The sequence below is a fragment of the Phyllobates terribilis genome, unplaced genomic scaffold (assembly GCF_046119375.1).
Source record: "Phyllobates terribilis strain yellow unplaced genomic scaffold, ASM4611937v1 Scaffold_4__5_contigs__length_816908805, whole genome shotgun sequence".
Classification (NCBI taxonomy): Eukaryota; Metazoa; Chordata; class Amphibia; order Anura; family Dendrobatidae; genus Phyllobates; species Phyllobates terribilis.
In genome coordinates this window covers 361,222,697-361,248,736 of record NW_027362764.1, presented here as the reverse complement: position 1 = coordinate 361,248,736, position 26,040 = coordinate 361,222,697, and the positions used below count along the sequence as shown (strand labels likewise).

At 47.1% G+C, this 26,040-nt stretch overlaps 1 protein-coding gene across 2 annotated transcripts in view; it reads left to right on the top strand.

Moving 5' to 3' along the window:
* Positions 1-26,040, top strand: part of COL15A1 (collagen type XV alpha 1 chain) — a 904,466-nt gene that overhangs the window by 318,259 nt on the left and 560,167 nt on the right. For both annotated transcript variants that reach the window (XM_073678442.1, XM_073678441.1), the window contains exons 6-7: positions 24,644-24,773; positions 25,617-25,717. In XM_073678442.1, the coding sequence (XP_073534543.1) occupies positions 24,644-24,773; positions 25,617-25,717 (231 nt within the window). The remainder of the gene's footprint in view (positions 1-24,643; positions 24,774-25,616; positions 25,718-26,040) is intronic.

The following is a 26,040-nucleotide window of genomic DNA, read 5'->3' as shown; positions in this document are numbered from 1 at the left end:
CACTGCCCACGGTCTCCGGTCTCTGGCTGGGGAATGTCTTTACCCCCACCAGCTTGGGTTCCGGTACCCTTCTGCTGACTCCTCACCCGGTGATCTGATTTGGGTTCTTGGGTCCCTTCTTTGTCCCCCTCTGGGTCTTTCTGTACTCCACTCTCTCACTCTTCAGGCTCAGGTCTGCTCTGCTCCCTTGCTGCAGGCTGACTTCCTCTGCAGAAGACTTGTTCTCTCCTTCTGACTCTCTGCATCTGACTTGTCCTCTGCGTCTGACCCTGATCTTTGATGGTGCCCACCTTATATACACCCTCTATGTGTGAGCTCAGGTGACCAGCACCCAATGAGCTCCTAACACTACCCAGACTGCTCCCCCTTTCTGCCCCTACACTACATGGGATGTTCCTCCCCCCTCCCACTCCAGCCAGGAACAGGCTCGGTCGCACCTGCACATTTCTAAGTGGGAGTGCCGTCGGCCTGCTCCTCTGGAATGGGATGTATGTAGTGCATGCAGTCTATCTGAGCTCAGTTCCACACTCCTTCCTTACCCGGGAGTGGAATATCACACCTCTGGGTTGAGGTGCAATACTCCTGTAGCAGCCGAATCCTCAGGGTGCTACATTCCCCCCTGGTAAATCACAGCACGTCCTCGGGCTGCAAAGACAAAAAACACCAAAACATACAACATTTTTATAAACATGTAAAACATATTAAATATTATACGAAATACTATATAAATATATATATAAACTTTTTCAGGTAAACAACATTCTCGTCGTCTCTTTCTCTCTTCCTCCTCTGGTCACCGTGCAACTCGTGACCAGGTAGAGTGCGACAGTCTTTTGTAAAACAGTTTCCCAAATAAAACCGGTAGGGGGCGCTTTAGCAAGCGCAACTATGTACAGGGAAATTTTGGCCGTTCTCAGTCCCCGGCCAGGTAAAGGGAAAGGGATGGCTGCTCACAGTCCTCAGCCTGGTATGGAAAGGGTTACAGGTAACAGTTCGCTGGTCCCAACGGGGACTATTTTAGCAGCAACAACAGTTCCAGTTTCAGTTTCGATTCACTGTGCCCCGACAGGCAACTATATACAGTCTCCTGCTCTGCCGCACTCAACGGCGTCTGCCTCCTGCTCTTATCTTACGGCTGGTGGTTTCTTCAGACCCGTCCGGGTCCTCTTGCTCCTCCTCCTCGCACCGCAACTCCTCCTCCGTCAAGCGATGCACGTGGAGGGCGTAAGGTCCCTTGGCACACTTGTGCCGGGTGAACGTTACCTCGTCACCGACGTAGAGGTCACGGCCTTTGTGACCCTCTGGCAGGTGGGACTCGACGTCCCGTCGTGTAACGAAGACGTCACCCATGGTGTTCCGGTCCCTTATGAAGCCCCACCCATGCTGCGCATTAAACTTTATTACCGTCCCGATGGTACGGGGACGATCTGCTGCACGGGGGTCCCTTCTGGTCCGGCTCTTTTGCTCCGCGCTGCGGGTCCGGGCCCATTGCTCTCTGGCCCGCCTCTCCTCCCGCTCTCTCTTGAACTCTGCCAGCTGTTGACGGCAACACTCTGTGCGCGCTGCTGCAGCTGCCCGAGTCTCTCCGGTGAACCCCATCAAATCTTCTCCCGTGGGGTCCCACACGAACTGGGCTTCCTCGAGTGGAGGCGAGACCCGAGTCACGGGCTTCGGAGCCGGGATTAGGGGCTCACACAGGGGACCTAGTTGCTTCTGCCGCTCCAGCTCCAAGAATCCTTCGGGCCAGATGAAAGGCCGACCGTCTGGCCACGTTAGCTGGCTGAAGGGGTCCTCTCCCAGATGTGGCACCCTAGGTATTACGGGCGCGGGCGCGGTGGTGGTGGCGCCCGGGTTGCCCAGGCCTTGCGGCCAGGCCTGGGGCACCTGGAAGGTGAAGGGCACCGTTAGGACGGCGGCGCCCTGGGTTACCTGGCCTTGCGACCAGGCCGGAGGCTCCGCGGAGGTAGATGGCTCTGCTTTGGATGCGGCGCCCGGAAATGCTAGGCCCTGTGACCAGGCCGGAGGCTCCTCTTCCGGCGCCACGCTCCGGGTCACGATGCGTGACGTCATCGGGGTCGCGACGGCGGCTTCCGGTCGGGGCCTAGTCGGTGGCGGTGTCATGGCGGTCTCGGGTACGGCCGGGGGACTTTCGGGCTCTGCGACGGGGAGCTGGGGCAGGTGGGTGGTCTTCCGGTATGGGGTATAGGCATCCCCCTTACCTGCTGCCATACGTCTCGCTCCCTCTTCTGCGCCGTCTCCGGCCTTGGGTCCTCCCGCGTCATCCGCAGAGGTAGTCGGTGTCTTCTTCCAAGGGAGCGGGTTAAGTGGACGGGTTCCAGCTTGCTGGGCCATCTCCCGGCCCCACTCCGCCAGGATCTCCCTCTGCACTCGGGCCATCCTTCCCGCGAGGCCCTCCAGGGCACTCCGCGCGCACTCCCGATCTCGGGGAAGCTGCGCCAGGATCTCCGCTAAGCCTAGCGGGGTTGTTGACTCCAGCAGGCTCCTGACCATCGGGTCGGTGCTGCTCTGCTCTGCTTCCGGCAGGCTCCTGGCCAGCGGGCCGGTGCTGCTCTGCTGCCGCTCCATTCCCGGGTCCACTCTTTCTCTCCTCAACTCCGGGTGAGCTTCTCCGCTACTCCTCATTAGACCTCTTGCCTCCGGGTGCGCTCGTTCTACACTGCTCCAGGCGACACCCATCTTCTCTCCTTTCTTTCGTCTCCTCCCACTTCGAGGGCGGTCCCGGGGCAACTCGGTGACTGTCAGCTCCAGGGGGAGTTCTTTCACGCTGACAGACACCTCCAGCATCACAGTCTCTGTTGGTGGGGGCGGTTTCCACTTTTGGCGCCATTTTCTGTCCCGGCCCACGATGGGAGGTGGCCTCTTGCTCTCCTTTGGCACGCCCATAATGGCGTCCGCTGCTCTTCCAAGGCGGGAAATCTGCGGTTTTGGCGGGAATCGCTTCCCAGTGGCGGGAAACTCGGCAGATGGCGGGAACAAGCTGGAAATGGCGGACAATCGGCGGGAAACGACTGGTGATGGAGTCCGATGGCGTGGACCCTCCGGAACCGGCGGGAGACTTCTTTCTGAGGTAAACTTGCACTTTTCTTCAGGCACGCAGTACCCGGGTGTTGCGGGCACGTAATCCTGCCGACTACGCCAAAGTTGACGCGCCCCCTGGGACATATTCCTTTTTGAGGGGAATACCCGGCACCGGATCAGATGGGGGGTTGTAGTCTCCGAGCGGCTGTGACCCGGCCCCGTGCCCAGGGCGTCAAGCTCAGTGTTATGTGGCAGTCTTTACTGATGTTATTAAAGTTCGTTTTGTCGACTACGCCACCCGTTGTGATGCGGTCACTGTGGCCGCCGCTGCTGCAGGGTCCGCTGAGGCTGATGGTGGGTGCGCAGCTTGGTGGGATAACCCCCAACGGGAGGGGTATAGCCTCAGAGGGGACAGGCGCAGAGGATGGGGGTTGTGGTGGTGCGGTGCAGCCGGTAATGATGACAGACTCGGGTTGTGCAGTTAAGGGTCTTTACTTACTGCAGTTGTTATACGGGTCACTCTAGCTCCAAGTGACCACCCGAGCCGTGCTGCGACCACCAGGTCCTGGATCCGGCCAACCCCCAAACAAGTCCGGAGCGTGGCCCTGAGCTCTCTCTCTCTGTCCTCTCTTCAGCCGTCCCCACCAGTGATTCACCTAAATCCAGCTCCCTCGGGCCTTCTGTTGGGCAACCTTTGGCCTCAGGTTCCCTGACCCTCCGTGTGGTGTGCCTTCAGGGTGAATGTAGTGGGTGACCGTGACAGACACTGCCCACGGTCTCCGGTCTCTGGCTGGGGAATGTCTTTACCCCCACCAGCTTGGGTTCCGGTACCCTTCTGCTGACTCCTCACCCGGTGATCTGATTTGGGTTCTTGGGTCCCTTCTTTGTCCCCCTCTGGGTCTTTCTGTACTCCACTCTCTCACTCTTCAGGCTCAGGTCTGCTCTGCTCCCTTGCTGCAGGCTGACTTCCTCTGCAGAAGACTTGTTCTCTCCTTCTGACTCTCTGCATCTGACTTGTCCTCTGCGTCTGACCCTGATCTTTGATGGTGCCCACCTTATATACACCCTCTATGTGTGAGCTCAGGTGACCAGCACCCAATGAGCTCCTAACACTACCCAGACTGCTCCCCCTTTCTGCCCCTACACTACATGGGATGTTCCTCCCCCCTCCCACTCCAGCCAGGAACAGGCTCGGTCGCACCTGCACATTTCTAAGTGGGAGTGCCGTCGGCCTGCTCCTCTGGAATGGGATGTATGTAGTGCATGCAGTCTATCTGAGCTCAGTTCCACACTCCTTCCTTACCCGGGAGTGGAATATCACACCTCTGGGTTGAGGTGCAATACTCCTGTAGCAGCCGAATCCTCAGGGTGCTACAGTTAAATAAAGGCATGATTGTGTTTTGGGGGCTGACACATTCCCTTTAACTTTGATTTGACCTTTCCAAAACTTTATTCTTCTCTTTTGTAGAACAACTTGTGTTCTTTGGGTCGCTGATTTGCTACATGACACATGATCTGTTGAAGTTCTACTCAAGATGTCCTGACCTCTTTAGAATTTGTTAGTCCAATTAAAAATTCATTGTTTTATCAATGATGGACACCCATCCTGTCTCAGATACAGCAAAACAGGCCCGAGCATGAAAACACCACCATGATGTTTCACAGATGGTATGAGGTTTTTATGCTGTAATGCAGTATTTTTCCTTTCTTCAAATCTGATTAAACTTCAGTTTCTACAGGATGGAGGAAGCGATAAAAACAATAAAGGTGCAATTTTTATAGCTGATATTACCCCAACAATGGCAATTGTTATGCACTAACACAGATAGACCCAGGGAGACTGGCACCAAACTGGCAAAGGCACAGCCACAGACGCACTTGGCTCAAGCTTCCTAATCTAAGCGAGCCTTAAAGTGCCAGGATACTCTTTACCCAGCTACCAGTAAGTGAGAGGGGGACTTTGGCAGAGCCCTTCCCAGGCCCGCTATCGCCGGGCAACTGGCGTCTGATGACTCGGTCGCTGCCTAGTTAAGAACCAGGTAGGTACCTCTGTGTGAAACTCTGGGAGTGTAGCATGAAGAGACAAGGAGAAGAATGCTAAGATAAACCCTGAAAAGAGAGCAACCAATACTGCTAGCGCCACTCACCACCCAACACATAGAAACTGCAATAAACAGCAAACTGCAAAGATCTGGGCTGTGAACAGGGTTAAATAGCCTGCCTGATGCTGAAGGAAATGATCACTCCCTGCTAATTTGCACAGCAGAATGGACACAATTCCACCTCTGCCTAGTACCAGACACAGCAGCGTCCTGCATTACCTGGCAACCGTGGAACACAGCGTTCCATGTTCCCCTGGCAGTGAAATCTATGGGAGATACGGCGTCCCACGTTTCCACACATCCTACAACTCCAGAACGCAATGCTCTGTCAGATTGAGACGGTTTCCCTGCGCACTTGGTAGCTACACCTCCAGGGTGAACAAACCCCTTCCTGACCCTGTATCCTCTTGAGGCCAACAGGACAATGGCAGCGCTTGCGACCGGAGTAGCGTAGCACCGGACTCGATCCATTCTCAGGTGGGAGCACAAAACCACAATTCCTAACAGTACCCCCCTCCATAGGAGAGACCTACCTCTACGAGAGTCAGCAACACTTTCTATCTCAAATTCCTCAGTATTATCTACTAGAACAGGAGGAGGATCCTGGGTCACAAGCGGAGTAACCACCTTTTTAATAAGGTCTTGTGAAAACCAGCATAGAAGAAGGCAAACCTATCCAAAATGCCACCTTATTGATGGCCTCGATAATGGGAAATGGTCCTGTAAACCTGGGTGCGAGCTTAGGAGATGGTACCTTAATCTTGAGATTGTTAGTAGACAGCCAAACTCTGTCCCCCCACTCTGAGTTTGCAACTTTGCTGCCCGTGCCTATCGACCTGCTTCATGCTCTCCTCTGCTTTCTTGATATGGATACAGACCTCCTCCCAGACCTTCCAGAGGCACTGGATAGTTGCAAAGTCTGCCGGAAGTACATCGTACCCTACCTCAAAACATGGAGACCTATGATGAAATCCTAGATTACAGAAGAAGGGAGACATTCCCAAGCCCTCGTGGTGTCTATTGCTATGGGCGAACTCTGCCAAGGCTAAGTATGATCCCCAATCATGCTGAGTTTGGGAGCCAAAATATCTTAGATAGAACACAAGGCATTGGTTGGTTCACTCAGTTTGCCCATTAGTTTGAGTATGGTATGCAGATGAAAATGAGAGTTCTGACCCAAGGCGTTTACAGAAAGCCCTCCAGAATCTGGAGAAAAACCGGGATCAATACTCAATGGAACCCAATGCGCAGCCAGGTCTCTGGAGAAGATGAGGATGTCATTGATGCAAACTCTAACACAAATACCCAAAAGATCGCGGAAAATATCATTCACAAGCGTCTGAAACACAACTGGAGCGTTACAGACCCCATAGTGCATAACACAATAGTCATAATGACCCCCTTTTCCACTCATCCCCCTCCTTCATTCAGATTTATAACCCCCCTGTAATCCAGCTTGGTAAACTATCTTGCCACCAGTTGGTTAGAGAGGTCAGGGATGAGTGGGAGACAGTACTGGTTACGTATAGTTATATGATTAAGCTCACGATAGTCATTACACAGTCTCAAACCTCCATTCTTTTTGGCCACAAAAAAGAACCCTGCTCCAACCGGGGATTTAGAAGGACGGATAAACCAATTTTTTTAATTTTCTCTAATATATTCCTTCATGACTTGCCTCTTCAGTTCTGACAGGTTAAAAATTCTGCCATTAGGCAACTTGCCCTCTCAATGAGCTGGATGGTACAGACCCCTTAAATGAATGACATATATTAATATACACATACATATTCATTTATGTCATTCATTTAAGTGGCCTGTATTTTTCCAACCTCCAGAATCTATATTTTAACTAGGCAAAATAAAATATAGGGAATAGCATGAGGGAATTTAGAAATATAAAATTTATGAAAAATGTACATAAAATATATACAAAAAAATAGAAAATAAAAAATAAAAATAATAAAAAATGTAAAATAAAGATTTGATAAACTAAATATTTACAACAGAGGCAAAGAAATATGTTGGAAGATACATAGATGAATTCCCCCATTTTTTTGTATCAGTGTTTAAATCAAACTGTCCACTTAGGAAGCAACACTGACAATCAATTTCACATGCTGTTGTGCAAATGGAATAGATAATAGATGGAAATTATTGGCAATTATCAAGACACCCTCAATAAAGGAGTGGTTCTACAGGTGGGGACCACAGACCACATCTCAGTACCAATGCTTTCTGGCTGATGTTTTGGTCACTTTTGAATGTTGGTTGTGCTTTCACACTCATGGTGGCATGAGACGGACTCTACAACCCACAGAAGTTGCTCAGATAGTGCAGTTCATCCAAGATGGCACATCAATACGAGCTGTGGCAAGAAGGTTTGCTGTGTCTGTCAGCGTAGTGTCCAGAGGCTGGAGGCGCTACCAGGAGACAGGCCAGTACACCAGGAGACGTGAAGGGGGCCGTAGGAGGGCAACAACCAAGCAGCAGGACCGCTACCTCCGTCTTTGTGCAAGGAGGAACAGGAGGAGCACTGCCAGAGCCCTGCAAAATGACCCCCAGCAGGCCAGAAATGTGCATGTGTCTGCACAACCGGTTAGAAACCGACTGCATGAGGGTGGTATGAGGGCCCAACATCCACAGATGGGGGTTGTGCTCACAGCCCAACACCGTGCAGGACGCTTGGCATTTGCCACAGAACACCAGGATTGGCAAAGTCGCCACTGGTGCCCTGTGCTCTTAACAGATGAAAGCAGGTTCACACTGAGCACATGTGATAGACGTGACAGAGTCTGGAGACGCCGTAGAGAGCGATCTGCTGCCTGCAACGTGCTTCAGCATAACCGGTTTGGCAGTGGGTCAGTAATGGTGTGGGGTGGCATTTCTTTGGAGGGCCTCACAGCCCTCCATGTGCTCGCCAGAGGTAGCCTGACTGCCATTAGGTACTGAGATGAGATCCTCAGACCCCTTGTGAGACCATATGCTGGTGCAGTTGGCCCTGGGTTCCTCCTAATGCAGGACAATGCCAGACCTCATGTGGCTGGAGTGTTTCAGCAGTTCCTGCAAGATGAAGGCATTGAAGATATGGACTGGCCCGCCCGTTCCCCAGACCTGAATCCGATTGAGCACATCTGGGACATCTTGTCTCACTCCATCCACCAACGTCACGTTGCACCACAGACTATCCAGGAGTTGGCGGATGCTTTAGTCCAGGTCTGGGAGGAGATCCCACAGGAGACCATCCACAACCTCATCAGGAGCATGCCCAGGCGTTGTAGGGAGGTCATACAGGCACATGGAGGCCGCACACAATGCTGAGCCTCATTTTGACTTGTTTTAAGGACATTGCATCAAAGTTGGATCACCCTGAAGTGTGTTTTTCCACTTTAATTTTGGGTGTGACTCCAAATCCAGGCCTCCATTGGTTAATAAATTTGATTTCCATTGATGATTTTTGTGTGATTTTGTTGTCAGCACATTCAACTTTGTACAGAACAAAGTATTCAATGAGAATATTTCATTCATTCAGATCAACGATGTGTTATTTGAGTGTTCCCTTTATTTTTTTGAGCAGTGTATATTACACTTTTTATATTACATTATTTTATTATTTTATTATGTTATTGTATTAAAATTCATGTGTTTTTCTGTTGTTCCTTTTGCTGTTGTTGAGGATTCCATGTGTAACTTGTTGTTTGGCTGGTGATTCCAGACATCGCATAGCACTTCTGTTGTAACTTGTGTGGAGTGGTTCATTTCCACCTACTGACACAGGCCTAGGGGATGGGAAATGGGAGAAGTGCAATCTGCTTATCCGCCCGCCCTCCTCCAATACTAATGAAAGGTATACCTACACGTTTTGTTCATGTTTTATCAAGTCATTTTAATGTGTTATACATTCTCTTCCTTCTTTGTTAGAGGTTTTTCAAAATTAAAGATTCAATCTAACTAGATCTCTGGATCTTCGCTAATTTTGAGTGGAAGCGCCCCTGAGCCTGGTTATCCGCTCCTCTGTTCTTACCTCAATACAAATGGATTGGCTGTTGGAGGACCACTTAACAATATCTCCCCTTTCCCAGTCAATAATTGGGTTATGGGTGTGAAGACAAGGGAGACCTAACACCAGAGCGGTAGGAAGATCCTGTAAAATAAAAAACCTGCCTCTTCCTTGTGCAGACAACGCGTGGTGATAGCCACTGGTTCGCCAATGCGATATTCAATACTCTGGGCAAGGAGAGAATTATCAAGAGAACATAATCTTATAGATGCATCTAAGGAGATAAGAGCAACTTCCTACTCCTTGGCCACAGCAGAATTCAAAAAACTTATCTCAGCTCAACAAAAGCATAACCCTCCACACTCTTACTGCTAAACGTAACAATAGGTAAAGGTAACTTTTTTGCTAGGGATCCCCGAACCCGGCTAGGCGCAGTTGTTTCCCAGTGGCTCCAGATGTGGACATTCACTAACCAGGTGGCGGGGAGAACCGTATAGAAGACAGTGTCGCAGATGCCATCTTTGCTGCCTTAACTTCTAAGAGGTACCAACTCCTCCAAGCTGTGTGGGTTCTCCCTTAGCCTCAAGACCGGTGAAGGGTATGGATGAATGCCGCCCAAGGGACAATTTCTCCCAACATCTCTCCCGCCTTCTCAAATCAAGTCGCACAGCTAATGTCATGGCGGCCTCCAAAGACCAGGTAGGAGAGTGGTGCACTACCATATTTTTAATATGGTCGTTAAGCCCAGACAGGAAGGTACTACGAAGAGTGGCATAGTTCCACCCAGTCTCTATGGCCCATCTACGAAACTAGGAGCAGTAGAACTCCGCAGTGAGGTCCTGCTGACAAAACGCATTAAGGTTGGATTCAGATAAAGCCACCCGGTTGTTTTGCCATAAATCTGACCCATAGCCTTAAAAAAAATTCATCCACTGATGAGGGTATGGGTGAACCCGAGGGTAATGAAAATGCTCAGGACTGGTGATCCCCTCTAAGAAGGGAAATAACAAGACCAATCCGAGTATCTTCGTTCCCGGAGGAAACAGGGCGAAGTTGGAAATATAATTTGCACCCCTTCTCGAAATTATTAAATTGCTTCTAATCTCCTCCCAAAAATTCAGGAAGGGGTACCTTAGGTTCTATGGGAATGACCCCTCCTGTAGGACTGGGGTTAGAACTTGCCTGTGTTGGGGTAACCTCCTGAGTAGTGTTGAGCCACCCCCGTAGTGTTCGAGTTCGGTTCGGTTCGTCGAACACCCGTGTGTTCGCCGAACTGTTCGTCGAACTGTTCGTCGAACACCTTCGAACACCGTTAAAACCAATGGCAGGCAAACAAAAACACATAGAAACACATAGAAAACACCTTCAAAGGTGTCCAAAAGCTGACAAACTGCTCAGAAGACACAACTAACACATGGAAAAGTGACAAGTACATATAGTCATGTGAAAAGAAAAGAGGTGGAGGAGTAAAAGGAGGGGGAGACACAGATATAGGCATGTCATGCCCTTCTAAAATCCAAAAAGTGAGAAGCCGACACGTTCAGTCCGCTCCTGCCCGTGCCACCTCCGTGTCGCCGGGTTTGTGCCAGAGCCACGGTGAACCCTGACGGCCAGCCCCCCTCTCCCAATACTGGTGCCTGTCCGCTGGTGGGTCGAGCGAGCCCCCCTGTGGTGGAGGCAGCTCTAAGCTTTTTCATTTAAATTGTCTCTCTAATTTGAATGAATACACTTTAAATCCATTTACAAGGATCTATTGGAGGGCAAGTCTCATGCCAGCAGCCGCGTAATTCCAGCTCCAGTAGCGTCCACTAAAGCTGCTGCAGTTAAAAAGCTTTTATAAGGATCGAGCTCGGCTGTCCACCGCAAGGCATCCTACTGCCAGTCCCAGCCCCTATGCCTTGGGGTGCCTCCTGATGCTCTTCACTGAGTATCCCGTGGTCCCGAAGCATTTCCTTTGAAAAAATTAAGTGTCCAAACTACAGGTGGTGTAGCTTGCTTAACAGCCGGGATAATCCGCTGACTAGCAGACACTGCTACTAGGCACAAAGTATTTCCTGGGCTAGATGCAGTTAAAAATTTGTAATTAGATACTCTCGTTGGATGCTGAGAAAGCATTCCATAGAGTCTCCTGGCACGCCATATATGATTCTCTTAAAAAGCTTGGGGTAGGGGTCTAGGGGACCCTTTTATAGCCAAAATCACGGCCCTGTATCACAATACGTCACCTAGGCTGAAGATAAATGGAACTGTAGCACCCTGAGGGCTCGGTTGCTACAGAGGTATTGCACCTCACCCAGAGGTGTGATATCTCACTCTCAGGTAAGGATGGACTGTGGATCAGGACCCGACACCTGCATGCATTACACCACATTGCCGTGGGGCAGGGCGACCAATATGCCTCTGAGATGGGCACGACAGTCCCTGTCCCTGGCTGGAGTGGGGGGAGGGAACACTGAGGAAGGGGAACCCTGTAGTGCAGGAGCAGGGAGGAAGCAGTTCCTGGGTGCATTGAGAAGGGAGTATAAAAGGTGGGCACCATCTTAGTTCAGTGCAGAGAAGTCTGAGCAGAAGTGGCAGGGAGCAGGGGCTCTGCATGAGCTCTACTCCGGAGGCGGGCCTAGTAACAGGGGCCCAGGCCTGGAAGAGGGAGAAGGAAGGAAGAGGAGCGGAGAAGGCTCCAGGAACGAGGAATGAAGGGATCCCAGGGGTGCGGACGGGCGAGTCGCCACCGCACGCCCGAATCCACCTGCGTGGAGGGGTCAGGCCAAAGGGGGAGACCGGTCCCCGAAACTAGTGGAGGCAGGAAACGACCCTCAGCTAGAAACCGGAGGCTGTGACATTTTATGCGGCGCAGCCCCTCGCTACACCCGCTAGGAAGGCACCACATAGGGTCAGGGAAACTGGCGCCAAGTTTACCAAGAGGAGGCCTGAGGCAGCCGGACAGAAGGGTTGGTAAGAAAGGCCAGACAAAGGACACACAAAGGGGGTCCTGTGAAGCGCTCCAAAGTTATCTGGGAGTTGCCTGAGCCCCTCACCTGGTGAGCACAGTACGACGTGGGCAGCCGTTACCTGCAGACGTGGTCTGGATAATAAGAACTGTGAGTAAAGGCCCTGGACTGCATCACTGACTCCGTGTCGTTACTGCTGCTGCCCTGCACCATCACCCCCATCCTCCGCATACACTGCCCTGAGGCTATACTCCTCCCGTGGGGAGTTATGCTACGCTTTGCTGCACCCACAACACCAGCCTCAGCGGTCTGCCCTGCAGCGGCGGTTCACTCTGACCGCAATCCACGGGTGGCGTAGTCGGACATTTAAACATCAAAACCACATAAATAGTTCCGCCACTGGTTTGACCACCCTGAGCCACGGAACCGGGTCGCCGCCACGAAGACTACAACCACCAGCATCCACCAAAAAGGGTCCGGCTCCCGGTGTCCCAAGGCCCAGGGGGTGCATCAGAACATTTTCATCACCTTTCACAATCACCAATGGGACAAGGCAGGGATGTCCTCTGTCCCCTCTCTTATACATCCTAGTGACGGAGCACTTGCTCTCATCAATTCGCCATAACCCCAATATTAGGTGGATTGAGGTGGGAGGCACCGAGTACAAGTGCTCTCTATTTGCTGATGATGTCCTAGTATATATCACTCAATCACATATATCCATCCATGCTGTTATGGCTGAAATAGATCACTTTGTTACATGGTCAAATTTTAAAATCAATGCAGCGAAGTCTGAGGCCCTCGATGTCTCCCTCCCCAAATCCATATAGGATTCCATCCAGTCCAACTTTCCCTTTGCCTGGCCCTCACAGGGTATCAAATACTTAGGAATTCCTATTCATAGAGACCTCTCCCATCTATGTTATCTTAATTTTGGGCCCTTTATTGAACAACTCCATACAGACCACGGTTGGCAAGTTAGAACTGTAAGATTCACTACGTGAACCACTGGTGTTTTGTGGAAAAGCACATGTACACTGTGTTCCAAATTATTATGCAAAAAGTGTTTAGGAGTGATAAGGGAAGAATTTGTTTGTTTGTCAGTTAAACTCATTGATGGTGATGTGTGTCAGGGCTCTTTATATCACTGTAAGCAATTGCAGACACCTATGCTAATTAGTTTGGCAGGTGTGTCCAATGAAAGGCAAGACTACTTAAGAAGGCTGTCTCACATTATTAAGCAGCCTACATTTTCTGCCAAAATGGGAAAGAAAAAGGATGTGTCGGCTGCTGAGAAGCAACAAATTGTGGAGTGTTTAGGTCAAGACATGACTACAATCAACATTGTGCGATGATCAGGATGAAGTGTCTTGGCAATCAAGAAGTATGTAGCTGATTCACAGTACACACGTGTGCATGCTGATAAGGGCAAATTGAGGACTCTTTCCTACAGGCAATTACGTCAGGTTAAAAGAGCAGCGGCAAAAAAGCCTTGTCATAGCAGCAGACAAGTTTTTGAAGCTGCTGGTGCCTCCAACGTCCCCCGAACAACAAGATGCAGGGTCCTTCAGAGGTTTGCAGCTGTGCATACGCCATCCTGTCGACCTCCTCTATCCACTTCACACAAGCAGAAACGGCTCCAGTGGGCTAAACATTACATGAAGACTGATTTCAAAACAGTTTTGTTCACGGATGAGTGCCGTGCAGCGCTCGATGGTCCAGATGGATGGAGTGGAGGATGGCTGGTTGATGGACACCCCACGCAAACACGGCTACAGCGCCAACAAGGAGGAGGTGGAGTAATGTTTTGGGCTGGAATCATGGGGAGAGAGATTGTCGGCCCCTTTAGGATCCCTGAAGGCGCTAAAGATGAACTCCATAATGTATGTGGATTTTCTCAAACAGCACTTCCTGCCATGGTTCAAGAAGAAGAACCGTGTATTTCACAGCAAGATCACTTTTTTGCATGATAATGCACCATCTCATGCTGCACATAAAACATCTGCATCTCTGGCTGATATGGGCATAAAAGGGGACAAACTTATGGTGTGACCCCCATGCTCCCCTGACCTCTACCCCATTCTGGAGCATCATCAAAAGGAGTGTCTATGATGGCGGGAGGCAGTTCACATCTAAGCAACAGCTCTGGGAGGGTATTCTGTCCTCATGCAAAACAATTGAAGCAGAAACCATCCAAAACCTGACAAATTCAATGGACGAGAGAGTTCAGAAGCTCCTTTCGAACAAGGGGTCCTATGTGAAAATGTAACATCACCTAGAATAAAGTTTTGAGTTGAAAACTGTTTGATTTCAGTTTCTAATAACCTGCTAATGCTTATAATTTCAAAAATGACCATTTTTTTTGTCTTTATTAAAATGAAAAGGTTGATCGAAAAGTTTGGGGGATCTAAGAGTGTGGCAACCCAGTAGTCATGATTACTTCGAATTCTGACAATATGAGGGTCATGTTGCAGGTAGTGCAGCAAGAAGGCACTTATGTGTCTTGCGCATCTCGGAGCCCCAAAATTATTTTCCGGGCTAGATGCAGCTAAAAATTATTATTAATTTTAAATCTGGTGGAGCTTAGTATAGATGGCCTAATAGGATCAGTGCTGCACACTGCTACAAAGCCCAAATTATTTTCCAGTCAAGATACAGATAAACATGATTAGTAATTTTAAATCTGGTGGAGCTTATTATAGATGGCCTAATAGAATCAGTGATGCACACTGCTACAAAGCCCAAATTATTTTCCAGCCAAGATACAGATAAACATGATTAGTAATTTGAAAGCTTAAAACGGTTGGTAGGGTGATTTTAACCAATCATCAAGCTTTTACTCTCCCCAGGATGACACAGGGGTAGAAAAGTCATTTCGGATCCATGATTTGTTCATCTTTATGAACGTGAGTCTGTCTACATTATCAGTGGAGAGCCGCGTGCGCTTATCTGTCAGCACACCACCAGCAGCGCTGAACACACGTTCAGACAGAACGCTGGCTGCGGGGCATGACAAGATCTCCAAGGCGTATGTGGCTAGCTCCGGCCATTTATCCAGATTGGAAGCCCAAAAAGAGCAAGGGTCCAGTGACACAGTCATGGCTTCAATGTTTACTTGGAGATACTCCTGTACCATCGTCTCTAGGCGTTGACTATGTGTCAGACTTCTTGTCTCCTGTGGCCTTGCAAAGGATGGGCTAAAAAAGTGGTGAAATGATTCCGCAAAATTGATGTTACCAGCAGATACTGTGGTTCTGTTACGGTTTGAGTGCTGAACACTTGACGGTCCCACGGTTGGCAAGTTGGAACTGTGAGATTCACTACGTGCACCACTGGTGTTTTGTGGAAAAGCACATGTAAGATTCTGCAACAGTCTCTGCTGATACTCCTGCATGCGTGCATTCCTTTCTATGGCAGGAATAATTTCTGCAAATTTACTTTTGTACCGGGGATCTAACAGTGTGGCAACCCAGTAGTCAGGATTATTTCTAATTCTCACAATTCGAGGGTCATGTTGCAGGTAGTGCAGCAAGAAGGCACTCATGTGTGTTGCGCATCCAGGAGCACCAAGTCCCTGTTGTGTTGGTGGCGAGGTAACAATCATGCTTCCTTCCTCTGTCCTCTCCCCCCAACCTCGCACAACAGAAATGTGATCAAGGTCTCCCTCGTCTGATGAGTCTTCCATCAGTTTGTCCTCCATTTCTTCCTGGGCTCCTGCACCTTCCTCACTAGTTTGGCTGCTACCATGCGCCCTGGTAAAATCATCTCCCCCACCCTCACATGCCTGCCGCCTTGGTGCTGCCGACCGTCTGGACCTTGCAGATGTTAGCCCTTCCGCATACAACTCCTCCTCCTCTACTTCCTCCACCTCCTCTTGTGCCACCACCTGACTCCGAATTCTGTTTAACATGTGCTCCAGCATGTAAATCACCGGAATAGTCATGCTGATAATGGCATCGTCAGCACTAAACATCTTCGTCGCCATTTCAAAACTGTGCAGAAGGGTGCATAGGTCCCTGATCTGAGACCACTCCTCCAGCGTGATTTGACCCACCTCTGGATCTCGTTGGCCCAGGCTATACGTCAGAACGTATTGCACCAGGGCTTGTCGGTGCTGCCACAGTCGCTGCAACATGTGCAGAGTTGAATTCCACCGGGTAGGCACATCGCATTTTAGCCGGTGAAGTGGCAGGCCCAACGACTTCTGTAGAGATGTAAGTCGCTGAGCTGCGGGATGCGAACGGCGGAAGTGAGCACACAGCGACCGTGCCCTCTGCAGAAGGCCATCTAGTCTGGGATAGTGGGCTAAAAATTGCTGGACAACCAGGTTCAACACGTGAGCCATACAAGGCACGTGTGTGACATTGCCCCGGCGAAGGGCCGCACCCAGGTTTGCAGCATTGTCGCACACGGCCTTCCCTGGTTTCAGGTCCAGTGGAGACAACCATTCATGAAATTGGTTCTCCAGAGCTGACCACAACTCCTCAGCTGTGTGACTCACATTTCCCAGACATTTCAAAGTAAAAACCGCCTGATGACGTTGAGCCCTACTGCCAGCATAGTAAGGAGGTGTGCAGGATCCCTTCTGCGCAGTTAGAAAGCTTGTGGCATGACCAGACAGGCTTTGGGTGCAGGTGGAAGACCGAGAGGAGGTTGAGGAGGCAGAAGCAGTGGAGGAACTTTGACATAAAGAGGATTGACGCACAACTCGTGGGGACGGCAAGACTTGGACAGCAGCCCCTTGTCCTGCTGTCACCATAGTTACCCAGTGCCCAGTCAGCGACATGTAACGCCCCTGTCCATGCCTACTCGTCCAAGTGTCTGTGGTGAAATGCACCCTGTCACACACAGAGTTTCTCAAAGAAGCGGTGATGTTGTGTGCGACATGCTGGTGGAGCGCAGGCACACCTTTCTTTGAGAAGTAGTGCCGACTGGGCATCTGGTACTGGGGCACTGCGACGGACATAAGGTCTCGAAAATCCTCTGTGTCCACCAGGCGGAAAGGCAGCATTTCTGTAGCCAAGAGCTTGCAGATGGTGAAATTCAACCTCTTAGCTTTCTCATGGCTAGGAGGAAATGGTCTTTTACTTGTCCACATCTGAGGGACCGAGGGCTGGCTATTGTGCTTAGACGGGGTTGATAAGGGTGTCCCCGGCAAACTGCCGGTCTGTGAGGAAGATGCAGGCGGACATGTTAGGTTGCCTTGATCCAAAGGTGGTGCTATCGATGTCGGACAGCGCTCAACACCAGCTGGTGTTACCACCTCCAAAGAAAATGATGACCTGCCAATCACGCTGGCTGTTGCGGGTAAAGAGGTGGCAGGTCTGCGCCCCAAAACAGGTGTGACTGCTGTCCCCCCAGTCACAGAGGATGAAGAGGCCGCGGATGCACAAGATATGGCAGACGGTGGTTGGCCCGGCCAGCTAGGCCGCATTGTAGCACACTGAGCTTCCCACTGCAACTTATGCTTCATGTCCATGTGCCAGTTCATGCATGAAGTACTCAAACTATGTATTTTTTGGTCTCTACTTAGCTTTTGCTGACAAATGTTACAGATAACACGAGTTGGGTCATCTTTATCGATCTGAAAAAATGCCCAGGCTATGCAAGGCTTAGCACCCATGCGACCTGAAGAGCCACCACGACTTGTGGTGAGAGGCAGAGTTGTGTTTGAGGATGCAGTTGTTGACGTGCTTCCAGTACTACGTCTCTGTCCAGGAAGGCGCAACCTGACCTCGTCGTCACTAGCATCTTCCTCCACCTCCTCTGCTGACCTCATCTCTTGGCTGACTGTGGGTTGACAGTAAGTGGGATCTCCAACCTCATCATCATCACCCTGTACGTTATCACACCCGTCGTCCTCAGAGCCAACCTGTTCCTGCCCTGACAAAAAACTAAAGTTGTCGCTCCAATCAGGTATTTGAGTCTCATCATCGTCTTCCTCATTGTCTCCACCAACAGGAGTTACAGTTTGGGAATGAGGGTCTACATTATGGTCAGAACCTTCTGCGTCTGGTCCTGGATCCGACTCATAAAGATTCTGGGCATCAGTGCAGATCATTTCCTCGTCTGGATTCACAGAAGCGCTGGAGTCGACCTCTGATTCCCAGGCTATAGTATGAGTAAACAGCTCTGCAGACTCAACCATCTGTTCTACCTCATACTCAGACGGGCAGCTGGAGATTTGGGAGCTGTGAGGAAGCAAGTGCGATTGGGGTGACACCTTTGAGGACTGGAGTATTTGTGATGTTGAAGTTGATGTGGAGGAGAGCCCACTTAAAGGAGCACTTGATATCCGTTGAAGCACCTGCTGTTTTTGTGCCTCATCTGGAATTTGTAGCGATTGGCGTGGCCGTAAGAAAGGGATCTTATCACATTGTCCGCTAAAAGAAGTAGACATTTTAGTTTGGATGGAAGATGGTCTTTCTTCTGAAGATGTTACTGTTGCTTTAACACCTACCCCACGGACACAACCTTTTTTCCCCTTCCCAACACGCCTATTCCCCTTTCCACCAGCAGCAGGCCTTTTTCCACTCATTTTGGTGGTTAACTAATTCACAACTCTGGAGTTGTTTGCACAAAAAAACAATGGATGGGAACCGAGCAGAGCTGAGTGGCCAAACTGTGGTATTAGGCCAAAACTATTGGCTGGGTTAGATGCAGAAAAAAATTATATTCAGTTTGCAACCTGATGGAGGTCAGTATAGATGGACTAATAGAACAAGTCCCACACACAGCTAGAAGCCCAAATATTTTTTCAGAGGTAGATGCAGATAAAAATTATTTTTAATTTGCAACCTGATGTAGGTCAGTATAGATGGACTAATAGAGAAAGTCCCACACACTGCTAGAAGGCCAAATATTTTTTCAGAGCTAGATGCAGACAAAAAATTATTTTTAATTTGCAACCTGATGGAGGTCAGTATAGATGGACTAATAGAGAAAGTCCCACACACTGCTAGAAGGCCAAATATTTTTTCAGAGGTAGATGCAGAAAAAAATTACATTCAGTTTGCAACCTGATGGAGGTCTGTATAGATGGATTAATAGAACAAGTCCCACACACAGCTAGAAGCCCAATATTTTTTCAGAGGTAGATGCAGAAAAAAAATATATTCAGTTTGCAACCTGATGGAGGTCAGTATAGATGGACTAATAGAGAAAGTCCCACACACTGCTAGAAGGCCAAATATTTTTTCAGAGCTAGATGCAGAAAAAAATTATATTCAGTTTGCAACCTGATGGAGGTCAGTATAGATGGACTAATAGAACAAGTCCCACACACAGCTAGAAGCCCAAATATTTTTTCAGAGGTAGATGCAGAAAAAAATTATATTCAGTTTGCAACCTGATGGAGGTCTGTATAAATGGATTAATAGAACAAGTCCCACACACAGCTAGAAGCCCAATATTTTTTCAGAGGTAGATGTAGAAAAAAAATATATTCAGTTTGCAACCTGATGGAGGTCAGTATAGATGGACTAATAGAGAAAGTCCCACACACTGCTAGAAGGCCAAATATTTTTTCAGAGCTAGATGCAGATAAAAATTATTTTTAATTTGCAACCTGATGGAGGTCAGTATAGATGGACTAATAGAGAAAGTCCCACACACTGCTAGAAGGCCAAATATTTTTTCAGAGCTAGATGCAGAAAAAAATTATATTCAGTTTGCAACCTGATGGAGGTCAGTATAGATGGACTAATAGAACAAGTCCCACACACAGCTAGAAGCCCAAATATTTTTTCAGAGGTAGATGCAGATAAAAATTATTTTTAATTTGCAACCTGATGGAGGTCAGTATAGATGGACTAATAGAGAAAGTCCCACACACTGCTAGAAGGCCAAATATTTTTTCAGAGCTAGATGCAGATAAAAATTATTTTTAATTTGCAACCTGATGGAGGTCAGTATAGATGGACTAATAGAGAAAGTCCCACACACTGCTAGAAGGCCAAATATTTTTTCAGAGCTAGATGCAGAAAAAAATTATATTCAGTTTGCAACCTGATGGAGGTCAGTATAGATGGACTAATAGAACAAGTCCCACACACAGCTAGAAGCCCAAATATTTTTTCAGAGGTAGATGCAGATAAAAATTATTTTTAATTTGCAACCTGATGGAGGTCAGTATAGATGGACTAATAGAGAAAGTCCCACACACTGCTAGAAGGCCAAATATTTTTTCAGAGCTAGATGCAGATAAAAATTATTTTTAATTTGCAACCTGATGGAGGTCAGTATAGATGGACTAATAGAGAAAGTTCCACACACTGCTAGAAGGCCAAATATTTTTTCAGAGCTAGATGCCGAAAAAAATTATATTCAGTTTGCAACCTGATGGAGGTCAGTATAGATGGACTAATAGAACAAGTCCCACACACAGCTAGAAGCCCAAATATTTTTTCAGAGGTAGATGCAGATAAAAATTATTTTTAATTTGCAACCTGATGGAGGTCAGTATAGATAGACTAATAGAGAAAGTCCCACACACTGCTAGAAGGCCAAATATTTTTTCAGAGCTAGATGCAGAAAAAAATTATATTCAGTTTGCAACCTGATGGAGGTCAGTATAGAAGGACTAATAGATTGATGCTATGCCCAAAAGATTTTACTTCACTAGGTGCAGTAAAAAAATTGGTATTCTATACACAGGTGGTATATCTTGCAACACAGATAGGCTACTCCACTGACTAACACACTCTGCAATAGGCCAAAAAGGATTAGCTTTGCTAGATTCAGCCAAATGCTGTGAAAAAAACTTGCACAGCACTGGCACAGACCTGCCTGGCAAAAACTGATAGGAACTGATGTAACCTAGTCCTGAAAAGGACTGCAATTACAATTAGTCTTTACTCCCACAATCTATCTATTTAAGAGCACAGACCTGCCTGATAAAAGTCGTAGGAAATGCTGTAACCTAGTCCTTAAAAGGACTGCAATCACAACTATTCCCTACTCCCAAGCTATCTGTAGATTTGTGCGAAAATTGGCTTGAAATTAACAAGGTATAGCGCACACAGCAACAGCGGTGCCGTCTAACACGCAGCTGCAGCAGTGAGAAAATGGTGGCGACGGGGAAAATGGCTTGGTCTTATAGGGCAAGGACATGTGACATACACTGCCAATGACACATGCCCTTGCTTGTGTGAAAAACAGCAGTTCTCTCCGTGTGTGCGCTGCTGATAGGCTGACAGACTGCACCTCCCCACTGCAAATGCGGGAAAGAGAAAAAAAAATGGAGATCTTCATTATTCCTGCAGAGATCCATCCCCTGCCCCTCCCCCACCCCGCTGTACACTCAAACTGCGTATTAACATTAATTTTCATCATTACTGAGAAAAAATCCAGTTATGATTTTGGTGCACGAACAGTTATCGAACATAACCTCGAACAGCCGAATTTTTCTCAAATCGTTCGTGTTCGCCGAACGGCTCGAACACCGCCCAAAACAGCTCGAATTTGAGATTGGCGAACAGTTTGAGTAGAACAATGCTCATCTCTACTCCTGAGCCAGGGTCTGGCAGTGCTGGTTCACAGTGCCCGCCAAATCCTGGAACATTCCCAGAAGACCCTACATCTGGTAAGTAAGCTGCTTGACCGGATAATTTTTTTTATATATGTATAAATAAATATTAAGTTCTGTTTATTCTGTTGTGCGCTAACGCAGAGAGACCCAGCAAGACAGGCACCAAACCAGCAAATGTGCAGCCACAGACACACTTGGCACAAGCTGCCTCAGCTAAGCGAACCTTAAAGTGTCGGGATACTCTTTACCCAGCTCCCAGTAAATGGCAGAAGGACTTTGGCAGAGCCCTTCCAGACCCGCTGTCACCAGCCAGCTGGCGTCTGGTGATGCGGATAGTGCCTAGTGAAGAACCAGGTAGGTACCTCTGTGAGAAACCCTGGGAGTGTAGCACGAAGAAACAAGGAAAAGAATGCTAAGATAAACCCTGAGAAGAGAGCAACTAATACTGCTAGCACCACTCACCACCTCAAGACATAGGAACTGCAATAAACAGCAAAGACCTGAGCTGGGAACAGGGCTAAATAGCCTGCCTGATGCTGAAGAAAATGATCAGGTGTTGAATACCTCCCAGTCACTCAAAGACAACTACTCCCTGCTAACTTGCACAGACACAATCCCACTACTGCCTAATACGAGACACCGCAGCGTCCTGCGTTGCCTGGCAACCAGGGAACGCAGCGTCCCATGTTTCCCGGGCAGTGAAATCCGTGGGAGATATGGCGTCCCGTATCCCCACACATCCTACAGCTCCAGAACGCGACACTCCATAAGATTGGGACGGTTTCCCTGCGCACATGGCAGCTCCGCTTCCAGGGTGAACGGACCCTTTCCTGATAACCGGGGAATGCAGACAGCATACCCTCTCAGGGCCAGCAGGACAGTGGCGGCGCATTTGACCGGAGTAGCGTAGCACTGGACCCAATCAATTTCCAGGTGGGAGCACAGAACCACAATTGCTAAGAGCAATATGGTTTGGTTATACAGTCAATTTAACAAAGGGAGATGAAAGTATGATCTTACTAGTATTACACAGATAGTCACTGCCTGGCCAAATGCAGACTAGTCCTTTTGTATATGACCATGGCCCCACTATCAGTATTTGGTCAGTATTTTTTCTCAGGAGTGGGAGCCAAAACCAGGTGAGGAACAATCAGAGAAAAGGTATAATAGAAACAAGTCACCAATTCTGCATTTATCACCCACTCCTAGTTTTGGCTCCCACTCCTGAGAAAAAATACTGACCGCATACTGGCCAAATACTGATAGTGGAGCTGTGGGCTAAAGCTAAGACACAGAGGTGCACTCAATAAATATAAAGTACAAAATCTTGAAATCTAATAAAAAACACAATTTAGTATAGTACTAAAGTGGTAATAAGTAATAGTGATAAAAGAGTAATATCATCTGGAATGGTTCTTTATATATATTTTTGTGGACATTTTTACTTTTAAAGGGTTTTCATCAAGAGTATATAAAAAAGCAAAAACTAACATTTTAGTACATTTTTTCTTAGCTAAATTTTTTTAGACCATGTTCTCTTGCTGAGTTTTTTCTGCTCAAAATCTGCTGTCTCTAATAATACGTGCACACGGTAAGTTTTTGGTAACCTAAAACCAGCAGTGGAACAATCACAGGAAAGGTATAATAGAAATAAAAGTGACTTGCCGTGCACATGTTCAGGCTTCTTAACATCTTTTAGAGGCTTCAGGTTTCTAAAAGCACCAAGCAGTTAAAAAATGACCTGACCATTCTTCAGGCATTTTCTGCTTAGAAGATCCTCTATACTTTATTATGCAAGTCAATGGGGAAACCCAAACAATACCTGGAAGATGCCCAGACATATTATGGAACGTTTTGCTCTTGTTTTTTGCTGAAAAAAATGCAAGCTGTTTCCTCATTATTTAATGGAGTGTAAAATTTCCAAAAAACAACAGTAAAATTTTTTTCACAAAAACAAAGGAAAATCACCCAAAAAACACTGGTGGCCAAAACCATTGGAAAAACACTCAGGAAATGTCTGGAAAAGCAACACAAAGGATACTTAAAAAAAATGAAATTCCAGAGTTTAATGAAATGTCCTCTTCTTGAAAAACTTGTCAGGTTCGCATGAGTTTAAAAGACACTGTGTGCACCTACCCTAATAGTTAATTCAAAGTGGGAGTGATTTCAGAAAAAAGCAACCTCTGTACGTTGTGACAAAGTGACTGGTGGAGTGCTGGAGGTTAGATATGTTTCACTGAGGCTATTCGCTTCAGTGAAGTGAAACCTGGAAGTCTTTACCTGCATGGTATGTGCTGAGAGCGTTATTCAGCCATTTTTAATGGGCCATTTTTTTTGTGAACGACTATAGAGCGGGTGGGAGGTCCTTCACCATATCTCAAACACAGGGTGTGGTCTGGGGTTTAAATACTGTGCCTGTTGAGGCATTCAGTGTTCAGTAGGTCTGGAGAGAGTAACTTCAGATCTGCTTGTGTGGAGGTATCCTGAACCACGTGGAGTTGCTGAACTCTGAGCAGGCGAATCCCTGCTACTACAATGACTGTGCTTTGTGTTACCATTTTGTTTTGTTTTTCCTGTTTTGCCCAAAGGGCTGTGTTTACTGGTTTATGCCGCATTTTAATAAACCAACAAGAAATTTAAAGAGACAGCGTACCTGTGTCTACCTCTGTGTGCAGCGGAGTGAACGTGTAAAGACATTGTTGAACTGTGTGAGTTTTTTTCCCAAATGGCCTCTATGGAATGCCTGAACAAACACATGTAAAAATGACTGCTATTGAATAATTTGATGCATTCACCTGCAGAAGATGGCGTTGTAGTCACAAATCTATTTGAAATTCTAGCTAGCCCTTCAAGCTGCAATACTTTACATTACTGTATATTTTAATAATAAGACAATTAATCTTTTAATTATTAAGCCTGATAAACTTTGCCAAATCATATGAAATATCTGTGAACTGTGTCCCATTGTTTCTGAACATTATATTGTTTGTGAGGAAAAGATCCATAACTAATGATTCTCTTTCAGCCAAAAGCAATAAATGGAGCAGTGAAGGCACCTCCTACAGTCTCAAGCCACGTTGAAGAAATGGAATACTCTGGCGCTGCTCAGCTGTTAGAACAAACGAGTCATGCAAGTAATATAGAAAAGAATCAAGGTACAAACACCAACTGATCAACTATCTTCTATTTTTAAAATTTTACATAGCATCCTAGGCGCCAACTCATTACTTTCTTAAATTATTCTAATCTTCATTTTTTGAGCTGTCGGATTTTGCCACATTCATTATAATGGGGTGCAAACAGTGTTTGTTGAATGCTTTTTCTTTTGCTATATTTTCCCCTTTTTAAGTAAAATATCATTATCTATAGATGGAAACATGGTAATATATATATTATTCCTTATTTATTCCCTTAAGTGTAATGTTTTTTTTCCTTAATTTGTATTTTTTGCAATTTCATTAATGTGACCTCAAATACTGTGCAATGAGTACTTCATGTCCCACTACAAAAACTAATTATGGTGACTAATTTATTTAAGAAATTACATATTCTGACTCTATAACTAGGCTGTGAGTGTCGGGCGCTTGAGACACTATTTCTATGGTTGTCTGTATGTACTGTTACTGACACAAAGTGATTTCATCAGATAGCTTGACTCGACTGCAGGAGACATGTATGAAGATTCCAGAAGAAGGTTTATTTTCAAGTTGAATCTTGTAGTTATGAACAATTACAGTAGCAGTAGCTGTAACAACTGCAGTAGGTAAAGACTATTCTGAACCAGAGATGCGAGACTTTAGGTTCTTAAGATGGCTACCATATTAACAATGAGGAAGAAGAAGAGAGGGGTTACTGACATCAGTGCTAAGGGGGCAGATAAGGAGAGAAGGAGGACAAACTTCTAAAAGACAAACCTTAGTGCATAGCAACACAAGAATACAATACTGTATGATTCCCAAGTCGTTGTGACATGACATTACATTACTTATATTTTTTAGAATTAAACAACAAAGAAAACGGGATTGAAACTGCAACAGTAGAACCTCTAGAGCTTATGTCCATAACACCTGACACTGGCATTGGAAGTGGAAAAGGCCGGGTAAATTATGCTGTAACAATCTAACTGTGTTCACACATGACTGAGATCTTGGAGCCTGAATATCCACCCAGTACATCAGAATGGGGTTTGTTTGTATTTGTCCCAGTCCCAGATACTTCTGCAACAAATCTGTTACGTATGAACCCAGTCTAAAATTAAAAATTAAAATTTTTCTGATGTTATTAAAGATATACATCATAATCATTAGAGGTTTATTTTAAAGTCACTTTTCCTTTTTCGACTTGAAGTATTTGTTGACATTTTTTGACAAATTTTTCAAAATCGTACATGTGTATCATGAATTTTGTGCAAAATTAAAAATG